Source organism: Tiliqua scincoides, chromosome 1 (genome assembly GCF_035046505.1).
Source record: "Tiliqua scincoides isolate rTilSci1 chromosome 1, rTilSci1.hap2, whole genome shotgun sequence".
In the NCBI taxonomy this organism is placed as follows: domain Eukaryota; kingdom Metazoa; phylum Chordata; class Lepidosauria; order Squamata; family Scincidae; genus Tiliqua; species Tiliqua scincoides.
In genome coordinates, this window is record NC_089821.1 from 230386945 (window position 1) to 230403534 (window position 16590).

Below are 16590 nucleotides of genomic sequence, written 5' to 3' on the forward strand. Positions count from 1 at the left end.
TTTATACTCTCCTCTGTCCTGACATTTCTATACCTTTCTGTGTTGCCCAGCTTATGTAACATCTAAGACTGTGTCACTTCATTATGTACAGTGCATAATGCACTAATGAATCTAAACAAATGTTAAATAACAGTAGAAGCAGTCGTGGCAGTTGCTTGTGGGAGCACTCCTATAAGTGCAGTGCTATAAGCTATATTTTTATACTTTGTGACTTGACTGTCAAATGCTGTTGCAGCTTCTCCTGTCAAAGGAATTTCATCCAAAAGATCTTTATAATCCTGAATGTGACTGTTGAGTAATTAGTGAATCTCTGCTTTTTTGTTTCTTTTCCATGCATCCATATCCCTTTTATGATGATGATGATGTTACAACCATCTGACAGAATCCTAATTCAGTTAATTAATATGAATATGCTGGAGTGAGTGGCTTGAGTAGATTTGGTTTGATTTATTAGTTATATCCCACCTCTCTTCCATCATGGAACTGAAGGTGATGCATATGGACTTCCAAGGCAGTCACTCATCCAGGCATTGTGACCATACCTAGTCTTGCTTGGCTTCAGTAAGGTGATCAAGTGTCTGTCTGTCTGTCTGTCTGTCTGTCTGTCTGTCTGTCTCTTTTTAATAAAAGGTCTTCGAATTTGAAGAAAAGCAATTAAATAAGGAATGATGTATCAGTATTTAAGTAACAGGAAATGCTTCACTCAATGCTTTCTTCATCATCTTTCTTCCATTAGAATGTTCCTCCGGATCTCTCCATCTGCACTTTTGTGCTGGAACAGTCCTTGTCAGTGCGAGCGCTCCAAGAAATGCTGGCTAACACAGAGGAGAAAGCAGAAGGCGTAAGTAACAACATATTTACAGTACCTTTTAATTAGATTGTGATAATGTTGCTAAGGCTTTAATTCTATTCACGCTTACAGCAAGTGCTCACTTAAAAGTTTTTTCATTCAAAATTATTTCAGTGGTTAGTGGTTCTCAATTTGGTCAGTGGTTCTCAGTCTTCTGACTTCTGTGACCTCAATGGCTGCACATTATAGGACTACTGGAAGTTGCTTCTGTGTCCTGCTGAGCCAGCGATCCTTGACCTTGTTGAACCTCAGAATGCCTTGTGGTAGCACAAAGTATATTGGGCCCTGACAATCTTTGCCATGCAATAGGAAAGCACTCAGCAAACCTGCATCTTGAGCAAGTGTTATTGAACTCACCTATGGTCAAATTGATTTCATTGTAAGTCATTTCAGTTGCAGTTTCCGAGAATCTATTGACAATTTTAAGCAAAGACTTGCTGAACTTGGGAGGAAGTCTCATTGAGCTCAGTGGGACTTATCCTTGAGCAGACATGCATTGGATTGGGAAGTTAGTTTTTATTTTGTATGTTGTCACAAGTACTGCCAGATTTGGTGTTCTTATTAAAGGAGTTCAGCTATTCCATTAATTTCTTTGATTTATGCAACTTTTCGTTCTCATAAGTTTTAAACCTATGAACAATGCTTGACATAAGCCACATGGCAAATTTATGGGGAAAAATGGTTTTAAAAGTATTTCTTTATATTTGTGTTGCCATCTTTGTGAACCAGATAATTTTTTCCCCAATACTGTCTAGTTTTCCTGGCCTGTGCCATGTTGGTTGGAATAAACTGTAAGATTTCAGTGCAGGTGTTGGTGTATTGCAGAGGTGGATAAATATTTTGGCAAGAGGTCGGCATCATCTCTCTGACACTGTGTCAGGGGCTGGGAAAAAAAGAATTAATGTACATTTCAAATTTGAACAAATGTACATAAATTTACACAAATGAATACATTAGAGATGGAATAAATGAATTTTACTGATCTTATTAATAGTATACATGAGAACTATCATACAGGCATGTAGAACCACATGATAACTATGAACCGTTTGCCACACACCTCTTGTACCTCTTGGGCTATATTTCCATTAAATGTAGACACTTTTGAAGAGCACTGTGTATTCTTAACTGGGTGCATTGTCTAAGCTGTGTTACTGTTCCCAGGCAAAGACCAGGCAGCTGGAAGCATTTGCCTCCTTTTATTGGGTGCCCTTCAGGGAGAAAGGCGGAACACAAATTGAATAAAATAAATAAATATTACATTTTGGAAAGCACTTTCAAGGCCAGACGCTTGGGGATGGGAGGAACACTGAGTATGTCTTATCCTGTGAATAAGTGAACAGCTCAGTCCTATCCTTCCTCTCCTCTCCCCACTGATGCAGTGGTGCTGAAAAGGCACTCACGGTTTTCAGTGGGAGATCAAAACAGAAGGGGATTTAAATCCCCTTACCCCTCTGTAAGCCTCCCGGTCCACAATGGGTCTTCTCAAACTTGTGTCAGTGATTTCGCTGGTGTAAATGCAAGAAGAGAAAGGGGGCAGGGAAGCTGCTGCTGGAGGGGATAGGATCCGGTACACAACATGGTTACCAGATCCACCCCATCTCTCAGCCTCCTTGCCCTCGCTGTTCCCTCGCCCCATCCAGTTTTACCCCCTCCCTACCCCTCTTCCACCTGCCCTGCTAGCTTACCTGCCATGGCAGGATCCTGTGGTCCGGTGATGCATACAGGAAGGTTCTGGCCTTCCTGCCAGTGTTCACACAGTACGCTATTTGGCACACTGCCAGAGCGCACTTCACAACTGCTTTGCAGCAGCCAGCACTAGTGAAATGTGTGTTCCACTAGCGGGACTGCCCCGTAGGATTGGGCAGTAACTTAGAAGAACATAGTTTCATATTAAAAACCTTCTGAGATCTTTATCACGTGGACATCTTGGTTTCTGCAGGACAGGGATTACATACCCTAATGGTCATTGGAGTGTGTCTGTTGCCAGAGGGGTTTCCAGAAGTGCCCAGAGAGGTGTCTTGGAGGAACAGACTGGATGTAGGCATTGCTCACCTTGTTTGTATTCTGTTGATAGTTTGCTAATTGAAGGTATTCATGTCTTGTGTTAATAAATAGAATTTTTTCACCCACTGGCATGTCCATTGCCTGTGTACCCCAAAAGAACCATTGCCCTTGTGGCAAGACAGTTAGTTGAAGGTTTGGGGTGGGAGCTGTTGGCAGTTAAACTCTTCTGTATCACCACTGTGATGTGCAATCATCCAGCACAATTGCTATATAATTTATAATGGGACACTGAAATAAGTAACGATAACTTAAGAATGGTTGCTGCCATTGCCATCTTTGAAGCTGCACACATCACAAGGTTTATTATTTTAAAATAATCTTTTTCTTCCATCTTGTTGAGTTGTACATTTGCTAATGGTTTCCAAGAAATTATGTTATATAATTGAAATGGACTGAAATGCTAACAGCATGTCTCCTAAAGTGTGCAGCACAAAACGTTTTTGTAGGTAGGTATTTCATACATCTATCATCATACCTCAAAATATATATGCAATACAGAAATACAATAGCTTTATATATATATTTGTCATTTCATGAATGCTATAGATGTGGGAGTTATAATGGAGGGAACTGCGGGAAGGAATTCATATTTGCTACTTTAAAGTTGTGGAAATGGAAAAAAAACCTCTAGGGTGAAAACATATTTTTTTCTTTTGTTCTGAATATGTGGGATATGTCCCTGAAAAGAATTCTGCTCTCTGCCTGTTCAGTTTTCTGCAGTTTTTAAGGACGGTGCCTGTACTTTGCTTACAAAATTGCTTTATCTTAATTTGGTTAGATCTGAAATGTGATTATAAATGGAAAGATGCAATGCATGCTGCCATTATAGCAAAAAACAATCCTCCAAAAGCAGATCTGTATCTTTCAGTTGCAATATAAAATTTGCTGCTAAACTTTGCTTTGCCTCTGATTACATCTGTAATAGGTTGTAGGAAATGACTTGAGAAGTGAAAATGTATATCTTGATACACCAACATGAAATATTCACTGTACAAAGATATTTGCTGAAGGAAAGATACAATTTTGCTGTCATTAAAATGACGTTGAGTCTCTTTAGGAGGCAGAATTAGAGGGAATGATGAATACCATGGCAAGGGGAAGATCAACCTGGCTCTCACCATTGGCCAGGGAATGCAGCGGCTGCAAGGATCTCAGTTCCTCCTCCCTGCCTGAAATGAACTCTGCTCAGACTGCCATTTTGCACTTAAACCAATAAATGGTATTGTGCACTCTGTTAAGCTCTTTGGTGCAAGAAGCAACTCTGGAAAGGCAGATACTCTTCTCTTTAGAGTCTTTTATACATACAGTTGGAAACTAGTCATGCACACTGCTACCTATGTTGGACTGCTTTGTCCCCATCAGAGCATGCTGAAGCCCTTAGGGCATGTTCACTTCTGGAAACTGATGTGCTACATCAGTACATCTCCAAATAAGTGTTGTATGAGCCTGTCTTGAATGAGCATTGTATGTTAGGTGCTAGTGTAGCATTACTACATCAGCTGCATAAACAAATAATATTTATTAAGACAAAATAGCTATCATAGTTATGTCCGTTTCTGTGCTGTTTACACTTATGCTGCAATTACAGAACAGTATTTACAATGAACACTGAACAAGAAGAAACTTTTTTTTCCTTTTTAAAGGGAGGGCTCACTATCAGCTAAAAATATATGGAACATAAGCTAGGGTCGCAGTTCCCAGACTGTATGCCATGGCACCATGACATCCCAGGTCACTGCAGCAAACTCTCAGGAGCAGCAGGGGATATTCTAAAGGCATCACTTTAAAGTCTCCATGAGAATGCCTACAGCACCATGAAAAAATTGCAGTGACACTAAGGGTGCCATGAACAAAGAAAGTTCAGGAACCTCTGGGCTAGAGGAATACTTAGAAGAGCTTGTCATAAAACCCAGTAAGAGATGCAATGGCTGTTGGCTGCTTGAGATGAGAAGTTTTCCAGACAGTTTCGGGAGCATCACTGGGCTTGCCCATTGGTGTTTAGATCCTTACAAATGCCCTTGTGATGTTGCTTAGCCACGTTTGAGATAAGATTCCTGCCCAGGACTTGATAACAAAAATTCCCGAAATCTTAAGCTATTTTAGTATAGTTCCACACACATTTATGATGGTTTATGAGTCCAGTTTGAACTATCAGAAGAAAAGAAAAAAGCTGATTATTTTGTTTTTTAGTGTTCTCTTAAAAATAATCCTAACTGGGTATCTGAACCAAATGGAGGGGTTTGTCCATCACTATTTCAATATATTATTCTTACTGTACAGCTCCAACAGCATGCATTGTGACATTGAGTATAAGGACAGGTTCCTGCCCTAAGGAGTTTACAATCTACATATTGACATAGGGATGACGATGGGGAGAGAAGTGATGGAAATGCAGGAGAAAGGTATACGATTAAGTTACCATACTTCAGCTTATAGCCCAATCCACTGTAACTCCCTGCATGGTGATGTAGCAGCGCCAATGCAGCATCTGCTGTATCCTGTGGGGGCGTTTTTCCCTTGCCCTGGGGTAATTCCCAGCTACTACCATGGGTCAACTCATACCTGTGCCAGTTATATTGCTGGCACACATTCACATTGACCCGTGAAGGTGGGTCAGGCCTGGGAAAGGGATTAGGATTTGGTGGGTACCGCTGTCACTGAACTTGCCCCCTTCCCAGGCCTGCTAGGCCCTATACCACACCCTGATCTCCTCTGATATGGTACATACTTATTGGTTTTAAGGAAGTTTTTACTACACACGATTTTGGCTTCATGTTCTGACCTCTTGCATAAGACGTGAGCCAAGTACTTCGGCATAGTAGGATTGTATATCATAGACTTTGAGCTTAAGTGATACAGTGGGCTTGTTGTACCCTCCCTCCAAAGGCCTTTTTAAGGTCTTAAAACATCACTTCCAGTTTTTCCGTAAAATCAAAAGTGGTCTTCTAAGGCCTCCCTGAGGCCTGGGGAGGCCATATGCAACCTATTCCATCCTGGAATGGAAACCCCGTGGATAATGTGGGATGCCCTGTATTCTTATTGTACTTAAGCTTTTAAGCAATATTCTTATTTTACTATCTTACTGTACTAAGGTTAAATAGTATGTTGCGTGGATGTGCACATGAAGTTGCGTAGAAATATTTTTAATTTTAGAGCTTTCCATCTGGCTCCTAGAGCATTTTCTTTACAGAAAGATTTTCACATGACTATCCTTTAGTTAAAACTGTGTTCCTGCTAAATTGCTTTATGAGCAAGGTAACTCTCAATTAATATTTTGATCATGGTTAATTAATCATGTCTTTTGGTGTCATCTTTGAATAAGATGTACTTTCTGGATAATTGGTCAGCCTACACTTATGGCATGATACTTCAGACTTGGCTTTTATTCAGCAGAATAATCCCTGTTCTCTTCCAAGGCAGTGCGCAGTCAAAACCACAACAAGCCAAACTGTGTGGATTTTGGCCTGCTGAATGTAGTTGCCCCCTCTCATCCATGAGCTTATGATCTGTGGGTTTGACTCATTGTGGATCATGGACCTGCACTGGATGGCCTCAATGGACCACCTGAAGGCTTTTGAGAGTGGTTTTTTGGCAAACCGGATATGCGTTTCAGAAGCCTCCAGGAGGCCTTCTGAGACACAGGGAGGTAGCATGTGGCCTTCCTGCAGCTCACAATAGTGCCGGAAGGCACTTTTGGTCATGTCCAGAGGTCCTCTGAGGGACCCCCAAGGATTTGAATGTTTGAATATTTGCAGAATTCAGTATCTGTTGGGGGTCTTGGAATGGATCTACCATGGATATCGAGGGCCTACTGTATAAACTTTAGCAATGGGAGAAAGGAACTACTGGATTGTGAGAGAATAGTCAGTTCTCGTTATCTGCTAGAGTTAGGCTCCTGGAAAACCTAATGGATACTGAATTTGCAGATACTGAATCATTGAGCCTATGGGGGTTAGGTTCCAGGGAATCTTCTTTACTATACAGTCTATAAACTTTGTGAACTTAAATCTTACTTTGAAGTCTATGGGGCTGGGTGATGAGGGCTTAATCAACATCTCAAACACCTTATGCTTCCTCCTCCATGTTGGCTATCCCTCAACTTGTTGAAGGTTACTGGTCCAACAACGAGGTCTCAGAGTTCAGAAATAGGGAGGGGGTTGCTTCACCCTTCCTCCTCCTCCACCTATCTCTTGCTGGACCCAGCCCCAGAGCAACCTTCAGATAACCTTCCAGAGACCTCTCATCATCAGCCTCTCATCATCGCCAGGGTTGTCCTAAGATGTCCAAGATGGTGGGCACTGTATTTTAAGCAAGGTTTAAAATAGATTTATAAAATTAAAAAAAAAAAACATTTATAAAATTGATTTTGAATTTAGTTTAGTAAACACAATGTATACAACAGCCTCTGGTTAGAAATAGGTGTTGTAAAATATAGAATTTTACTGCTTAAACAAATGGCCAGTTTTGCAAAGGAATAACAGTGGATTAATGTAAGTAGTAATGAAGTCTGAGCAGTACGTGGATTCTATTTCTTTACTGAAATAGTTCTGGCAATTCAAGTTTCTTTAAATAAAATTTGAAGCAACTGGAAAATTACCTCTTCTCCCCCCAAAAAGCCATAGCAACAAGACATGACCTGGAATATTTTAATATTTTATATTGACAGTTTCTAGACAAAGTAGTCTGGTGCTTAATGATACTGATGCAAGAAAGAGCATGTAAACTGTAGTTATTGTTGCTGATTTATGATGAACCTACCATGTTCACTTTAAGTCTCTTAGGGCGCAAACCAAACCTGCGCTGGAGCAGGCAGGCCAGGAGGCTTGCACTGCATCCAACGCAGGTTCGTTGGCTGCAGCAGTTCAGCCAGGGCCAAGGGGAAGCTTGTGCCAGAGGTGGCACAAGTCTGAGGAGAGCAGAGTGGCTTGAAGCCGCTCTATTCTCCACGGGGACGGGGGTTGGGATCCGGCATAACTGCTGGGTCCCAGCCCCGCCCCTGGCTCCCTGCACGCCCGTACCCGGGGCTACCCATCGCCCACCCTCTCTCTGCCCAGAAACGTCCCCTCCCGCCTCCTCCCCACCCGCCCCATGCCTACCTTTGCCGCTTGTGCAAAAAAGCCACCGTGGAGGCTTCTGCTGGCCTCTGCGCATCGGTGCATCTACATGCGCCGATGCAGCTTCCTCCCACGGAGGCTCAAACGTGCTTTATGGCACGTTTGCAACCCTCCTATGCCAGCCCAAGGGACTTGGGTCAGCATAAGGCGCAGTTAAGATTGTGCCGTTATGCATCTTTATTTATAGTTTGACTTATGGCAGCTTTATATTTCTTTAATTTTTCTATTGGAACACAATGGTCTCTTTCTGATATCTTGTAGGGGTGGGCCTGGGATAGATTGTTTTATGGTGGCTCTGATTCCTCATTGTGGATTAGTTCCAGAAGGTGATATTGTGGGGTTTCTGCTCCATGCCGGGGTCTATACAGTGATCTGTCTTGTCCCCTATGTTTTGTAACAGCAGTATGAAACTGTTGGTAGATGTCAAAGCAGTTGTGTCACTGGAATGTCAGTACTGTTCAGCTCTATCTCTCATTTCCAATATCTAATCCTGGAGAGATGGTGGACACCCTGACCTGTCTGGAGATGATGCTGGTCTGGATGAGGCAAACAAACTGGAACTTAAACCACATAAGATGAAGGTGTCATTGGTGAGAGATTCAACCACTCAGGATATAGGTTTTCACCCTGTTTCCATGGGACCGTATCTCTCTTGAAACATAAAGGTTTGCAGCTGATGCTGAACACAGAATTTTCCCCGAATATGCTCAGATGACTGCAAAGTCTGGAAGTGCCTTCTATAAAACAGAAGCATTTGTAAGAAAACTAGTTTAGACAGTATTCCCAAATTATATTAATCCTTATTAAAGGTGCGTGTATTGAAATGTGAATCCTGTATTACAGAAGATTATATTCAGTAACAATAGTATTCATTTTTTGCTTTTTTTCTACAGCTAGTTGATGTGGAAAAATGGGTATGTGCTTCTGCCTCTCTTGATCCCAAATATCCCTTACTTATCAAAATTGTCTGTTTTATTTGTACTTTGTATGTATCATAACACTAATTTGCTGTGCTCAAAACAAATTCTAAAAAGTACTTCTACAATGTTAGCCATGACATTAGTAGAATAGCTTACCACCTCAAAAGAACAATAGAAAATACTTTTCCTGTAATTTTAATTGGTTGTGCAAAGCCCTGTAAAAGTGCAAAGCCCTATAAAAAGGTTTCTGTCTCATAAGTTTGAGCCCTGCAATTTCATGTTACAAATGTACATCCTGTAAACTGCTTGTTTTTGTCTGTATGCATCTTAATTAAATAATGCATGTTGGTACCATAATCCTGTGTGTTTTATCATGAATGTATTTCTTTATTCCCGAAATGCAGTGAATATTAACCCCTTCTAGTCAGTGAACAGTGCCAAAAATGTAAAGAAACAAATCACCACATAGATCTTGCTAAATCTCTACACATATAAATTTTATTCTGAAATGAATATGTGTTTTGGAATATGCGTTTCTGTAAATGGTTAGGATTTGAATCTTTGAAGACATCTCTCCCATTTTGTCTATGTGCATGTAATAGTATTGATGTTAAATTGTGTGTATTTAGAAATCTGTGCATGCTAGATATCTGTGTACAGTACCTCCTTGAGCTTGTGTTGTTTCTGTTGTGTACTTTCAGATGTTGGCTCTCAATATATTTGCATTTTAAAGATGCCAGAGGAAGTTTCCCCAAAATAAGATTCATGTCTTCATGATACTAATGTTTACTTTCTAACTCTGCAGGTTGTTTAGTTGTTGTTTTTCGTCTCACATTACTTCATCTTCCTGCTTTACAGGGATTTTAAACCCCAATGTTTTTATTATCTGTTACTTTCTTCACACCCTTTCTTAAAATTTGTCTTTTCTATAAAGATTTTCATACAACGTTGTAGACTTTTTCCCCCTACTGTAACTGAGATTAAGTACATGTAACTGAAACAATCTCATGATTTTCCTTGTTTATCCTGCCATCATTTCCCTCCCCTTCCTCTGTTGTCTCGCTTGTATCTGTCCAAACTACAAGGGGTTGCCATATCCACGGATTCCGTATAAGCAGTTTCATTTATCTGCAGAAGTGGGCTTAAACCAGGTCACTATGAGCTTAGGAGCTCCTCTCCCCCGCCCCAGACACCATTAGCTTGTTTAATGACTTACCCTATTTAAAAAGCAAAACATTCCGCACCCCCACCCGTGAGCTCATTAAAATATTTAATGCAGCTAAAAAGTTCCTTATAGGAGAAGGCAGCCTAGACATTTAAAAACAAACACAAAAAAACAACTAGATGGAAACTAACAGGAAGTGGTTAAATTGATTGCATTGATGTATTAAATGTATTGATTGTTAGCCGCCTTGGGTGCCCTTTGGGGAGAAAAGCGTAAAATACATGCATACATGCATACATACATATGTCTTCCTATTAACCTATAACTAATTATTTAGAAGTGACCAGGCTTCCAGGAAGCAGCCTGATGGTTGATATCAGCTCTTAAGCTAGTAGTGACCTGGTTTAAACAAGAATCACTGCCGAGGCAAACTTAAATCACATGAGGGAGGTGGTGTAGAGATAGGCATTGGAACCCCTTTGGGAACTGGGACATTATTATTATTATTATTATTATTATTATTATTATTATTATTATTATTATTATTATTATTATTATTAACAGTATTTATATACCGCTTTTCAACTAAAAGTTCACAAAGCGGTTTACAGAGAAAAATCAAATAACTGAATAGCTTCCTGTCCCAAAAGGGCTCAGCCTCTCAGAACAGGGACCTGTCCTCTCATTCAGTTAAAACCTCCATATATCCCACTGATTGTACTTTTAAAAGTAGTAGTAATGAATGCATTTCTAATATGCTAACTTGTCACAGAAATTGGAGTAAATGCCACACCATCCCTTTAATAGGTGGTTCAGCATCTTATCATTGTCTATACCAGGGGTGCCCAAACCCCAGTCCTGGGGCCACTTGCAGCCCTCGAGGCTTCTCAATGCTGCCCTCAGGGAGCCCCCAGTCTCCAATGAGCCTCTGGCCCTCCAGAGATTTGTTGGAGCCCACACCGGCTCAACGCAACTGCCATCAGCATGAGGGCAACTGTTTGACCACTCATGTGAGCTGTGGGATAAGGGCTCCCTCCACTGCTTGTTGTTTCAAGTCTGTGATGCAGCAGCAGCAGCAAAGGAAAGGCCAGCCTTGCTTTGTGCAAGGCCTTTTGTAGGCCTTGAGCTATTGCAAGACCTTCATTCATTCATATAAGTTCATCTTTAATATATTCATTTATGTAAACTTATGTAAATTTATTCAAATTTTAAATGTAAGTTAATTCTTTTCCCCCCCCGGCCCCTGACACAGTATCAGAGAGATGATGTGGCCTTCCTGCCAAAAACTTTGGACACCCCTGGGCTATACTAACCATGCAGAGGCGTATCTACTAAAAATCACACCTATGGTCGGCACTGAAATTTCGCCCATGGCAATGCCTGACGCCATGACACCACGCAACATCTTTATGTTTGTACTTGTACAACTTGCGCTTGTACTCCAACTCCTTCCTGACAGGGAAGCGGTTGGGTACCCAAGCGCATGCTTGGCAGCTGGCTGGGCAATTTCGCCAGCTCAGCTGCCGAGAGGGCACATGCGCTCCAAGGGCTTCCCATGGAGACTTACTACCTGGTATGTGATTTAGGATTGCAGTTTTAGCCTAAAAAAAGCTATATTCTGACTTCTTGAACTATTTTGCTATATGTCTATTCTGTACTCACTGTATTCAGTGTGTATTAAGTGAACTCAAACATGGAAATCACTTTGAAAATATGTTTCCATTCGAATAGCAAAAACTCTTCATTTTTGAAAAATATGTGAACAATTTGAAAAAATTTGCTTTTCCCACATAGCTCTTAATAAACATAATTTACCTCTACTAACTGGGCAAAGACACACCTTTGAAAGTGCTACCCACTTAGCAGGGAGAGAGCAACTGTCCACCCCAGCATTATGTCTTTTCCAGTGGCTATTGCTAATGTCTCTTTGGTGTCCTTTTAAAAAGATTGTGAGTCCTTTGTGGACAGGGGACCATTCCTTTATTTATTTGACTCTATAAACTGCTTTGTGACCTAGTTTTTGTAGAGAAACAGTACAGTCAGTCATGCACCACTTAACAGTACAGTCATGCACCACTTAACGACAGGGAAGTGGACCAGCATCTCTGTCGTCAGGCGGAACTTGATGCTATGCAAAGCCTCTGAAGGCGCTACACACTGCCTCTGTGAGGCTCAGAATGCCGAATCACATGAGACACGTGACTTCTAATTTCCTCCAGGAAACTGGAAATTGCGTCTCTCTCTCTCTCACACAATTCCACGATTCTGAACCTCCCAGAGAGAGCACGCAGAGGCTCAGAAAAGCTTCCAGAGGCGAGGGGAGCGAAAGTTCCCTCAGCCTCAGAGTCTTGGGGAGGTGCAACCTCCTGACCAGTGGTGGCTGTCACATATGTGATCTGTTGCTGGCTGGAAGGTCGTTAAGGGGTGCACACTTCTATATACTTAATTAATCAATCAAACAAATCTACCAAATGACATTGAAATTCTATTCAGCTGTGGGCTCTATAGTAAGAATGTTAGTCTCTGCTGGTGCTATGATCTCAGAGGTGGTTGGGCTACTTTGCATTGAAACAATTAAAAACATCTTCATATGTTATTTGCCTATCATTGGATTTCAGTGTTCACCCAATCACTAAAAACTACATTTTTACTCAAAGAGTTGCAGTCTCCCATATGTACAATAAATCACTTCATGTTAAAGTCAAATAGACACTTGCTTCAGTGGAATGGAGTTATATTAGCAAAACAAAATTCCTTTGACTAGGGTTTCAGCCGTTATATACAATAGCTTTGTTCGCAGAGCAGTCCAATCCTAACTTGCGCTGGCACAGCCAGTCTGCATGGCCCGCGCTGAATCCAGCACAGGTTAGGAGGCAGCATGTCATGCTCCAGCCTGCCCTATAGGGCTTCTTGAATCTGCGCCACTATATAGCTGGTGCAAATCTGATATAATGCCAGGAATGTGGGATAATGGCACATGAATGTTTATGGCACATTCATGACACCTTTAGCTGGTGCGGTTGGTATTGCTCTCTGAATTACTTAATAGAAATTCAACTCATTGTAAAAGGAGGTTCAAACTGGAACCCACATAGGAGTCCTTTCAGAGAGATAGTGCTACCTTTGAGAGAGACCGATAGTTCAGGCATGGATGAAGTTGCTTTAAAATGCACTGGTAGATGTGTGATTTTTTTCCCCAGGGTTTTTTTCCGCAGATTTTGTTTTTTCAACAAAATGAGAAGTCCAGAAAGCGTTTCTTTGTGTTTTTATTCCAAGAGCCCATTTTTATGAAGTAAAATTTTAAAAGTGTACTTGGTGGGTGATATGGGTGGTATAGCGTTAGCAGATGCAGCCACAGTTATTACTCATGCATCCCTCAATCCAGCCCAACCACCCTACTGATCAATATGTAGAGGTGTTAGAAAACAGATTTATTTTTTTACTGAGTTCACTGATTTTTCTCAAAATCATCCCTCTGTGCATGGGTGAAGAGGAAGTTGTATTTTCCTAGTCTCATCATGATAAAAAAAAAGGAAAGAAATGTGACATACACTCTATTTGACCCATTTCAGTTTTTGGTTGGAGGGTGCTGCTAGACATTCCGTCACATTAGTCATGTACTCAGGAATATGGATTGGAGGTTAGCATAATGGTTCCACCCCAGAAATAAGTGTTTGAGTGCATCTGATCATTTTAATTGCATAACTGAGGCAAAGATGGATAGATCATCTTGAATATTTATATCAGTGGTTCCCAGATTGTGGGTTGGGACTCACCAGTGGGTCGCAACCTGTTTTTTGGTAATTGGAGAACTGACAGGGCGATAGCCAACAAGGAATATATATCGAACACTATGGAAACCCAAGCAGAGCAACACATGCACATTTACTTGTGAGTAGATGAATATGTCTTGGTCCACTTCAAGCAGCAGGCTGAAGGACATAGAATCCCACTAGAATCCACTTATCCGTTGATTGGGTCCTCAGAATGGTTCCGATCCTACTAGTATGAAGTTCACCAAATGTACCAGAAGGCACCATCCCCCCAAATATTAAAACAGAAGCTTGAGCGTCTGATAAATTGAAACTTTTTTTTAGTCTCATAAAGCTAACTGGTCCTGACAGAGTGTCATTTTAAAAAGTGGGTCCCAGTGCTAAAGTGCTAAAGAACCGCTGGTTTAAATGAATTAGTGGTAGGTGTCTGGATACCCACATTTTGAATGTGTTTCTCTTCCCCCTTGGCATCATTGTATGTATGTGTAATTTTAATACTTTGGATAATGTGAACAAAATCTCTGACTAAATAAATGGAAAAACATTATTTTTTTCTGGCATTCTGTATAACAGGGTTTCTCAAACTGTGGGTCATGATGCAGTGTCTGGTGGGCCCTGGGTGCCCTCTCACGCACCTTTGAGCCCAGTTGGCTCCTATTGGAGCTCTGCAGATGCAATTGGAGGTTGCACTAGCAGGCCTCTGGAAGCAGCTGGAAAGTCACTTCAGTTTACTTCTGAGTTTGTAAAAGTGATTTCCGGTTGGCTCCAGAGGTTTTCTGAAGCTTCCAGAGGCCAGGCACCGGAGAATGAGGTGGGTCGTGCTGGGGGCAAGTTTGAGAACCCCTTCAGTATAGTAATGGTGATGATTAACACTGTTTCAGATGTTATTTTTAGAACATGAAAAACAAGATTTTTGGAGTATAAATGAGCAATAACTGGTTTTCCTCTTTTTCCTTTTTCTTGTGGCACTCCAGAAATTTATGATGAAGGTAAGCTTGAAGATTATGACTTAATTAATCCAGATTGTCTCAAACAGCAAGAGTTCAGAGTGGCTTGCAGTTCTCAACACTATCGTACAAAATTGTACAGCATCTAAAAAAAAACTATTGAAATGGTATACAAATAAAAATTATAGTACAATCACAGTAAAACAATCTTTCTACAACATATAAAACACACTGAACTTAAAATAGTTCTCTGGAAGTCCACATGAATAAATGTAATAAAGTATTTTGTCCTCTTTTCTGAAAGTAAGAAGGCTCAGATCAATTAACAATCATATTGAACTGGACGTTCTCATATTGTTGTAGAAGAATGATATGCTTCTTATGTTCTTATTGAAGGGGAAGCAAAGAGAGCTCCAGTTGTCACCATTCATTCAGTTGCTGTGTGCCTCACTTACAACTCAGGGCTGGCAATCATGGTGGCCCTCCTCTCCCTAACTTTTTGGAAGCCGCCTTTTATATATGAAAGTAAAAGATCCTGTCAGTTAGAGACATGCACTTCAGTCCTACTGGAGGATTACTCCAGTGGAATGCACATTCCACTGGTGGAACCTCCTTTATGGCCATAGCAAATGCAGCTAGGCCAGTGTTCATAGGCCAGTCACTGCAAGTAGTGAACAACCAGCTCTGTTTGGTGACTTACACTGGACGCCTGCCAGAGAAGGTGAGCCGGTGCAGGAGGTTGGAGAGAGGCTGGGAGGGGGTTGAACAGACCACAGTGTGGGTGGAACAGGGGAGGGGTGGGCAGAATGGGGTGGGGAGGACAATGGATCAGGCTGGCACAGGTCCAGGTTAGCTCATTAGCAACAACTGGGGCTTACCATGGTGCAAGGGAACGCTTATCCTTAGAAGAACTTCAGCAGCTGAAAATTCCCTGCAGGATACAGCATAAGTGCTATAGCACCACACTGGTGCTATTGCATTACTGCATGGGGATTTAGGCAGGACTGGATTGATACATCAAAAAAAAGAGGGAGAGGGAAAAACCAAAGTTTGTCTAAAGTGCTTTAGAGCCCAATCCTGTGGTTCGCACTGCGCCTCCGCGGCGCGGACCACAGTTGCAAACGTGTCTTAAGGCACATTTGCGGGGCTTACCGCTGGGCTCCCGCCAGAGGTGGCTCATCTCTGGCCGGCACTGAGCCACCGCCCGCCTGGCCCCCACGTTCCACAGCTCGGCAGTGCCTGCGACCGCCGGGCTGCAGAACGGGGAATGGGCGCGTTCTTGAGGGCGTGGGGGAGGCTTTCCAGGGAGGGGGGCAGTGTGGTCTGGGGTGTTCCCAGGCACGGGGGAGAGGTGGTTTCAGTTAACCATGGGGGTTCTGAAATGGAACTCCTGTGAATTCCAGGGCACCACCTGTATTACATAGTCTGAAATTAAGCAGAGTAATGTATTGAAATGATTTCTTAAAACATTTCTTTTGATGTTATGGTATGGCCCTACACATCATGCATTAGTTCACCTGTTTTCCTTATTAAATTTTCACTACATTTGCAATACTCTGGACAAGGGATATGATTTACAAACACTGAATAGTGAAGTCTACATAAATCTCTCTTTATGCTTTCATGCTCTCACATTTGTATAGATGATCATGTTAGTCAGTTTTGACTTTTTGTAAGGATATATAGTAGATGCTGGGCTATTATTTAACTAAGGGGCATTACACCCAAAATAAATAAGATTACATACACTTTCA

The 16590-nt window shown here is 41.6% G+C and overlaps 1 protein-coding gene across 9 annotated transcripts in view; it reads left to right on the forward strand.

Moving 5' to 3' along the window:
* RYR2 (ryanodine receptor 2) overlaps positions 1–16590 on the forward strand; it is a 383349-nt gene that overhangs the window by 108904 nt on the left and 257855 nt on the right. For all 9 annotated transcript variants that reach the window (XM_066617218.1, XM_066617226.1, XM_066617235.1 and 6 more), the window contains exons 3-5: positions 737–841; positions 8925–8945; positions 14864–14878. In XM_066617218.1, coding sequence (XP_066473315.1) covers positions 737–841; positions 8925–8945; positions 14864–14878 — 141 coding nt within the window. The remainder of the gene's footprint in view (positions 1–736; positions 842–8924; positions 8946–14863; positions 14879–16590) is intronic.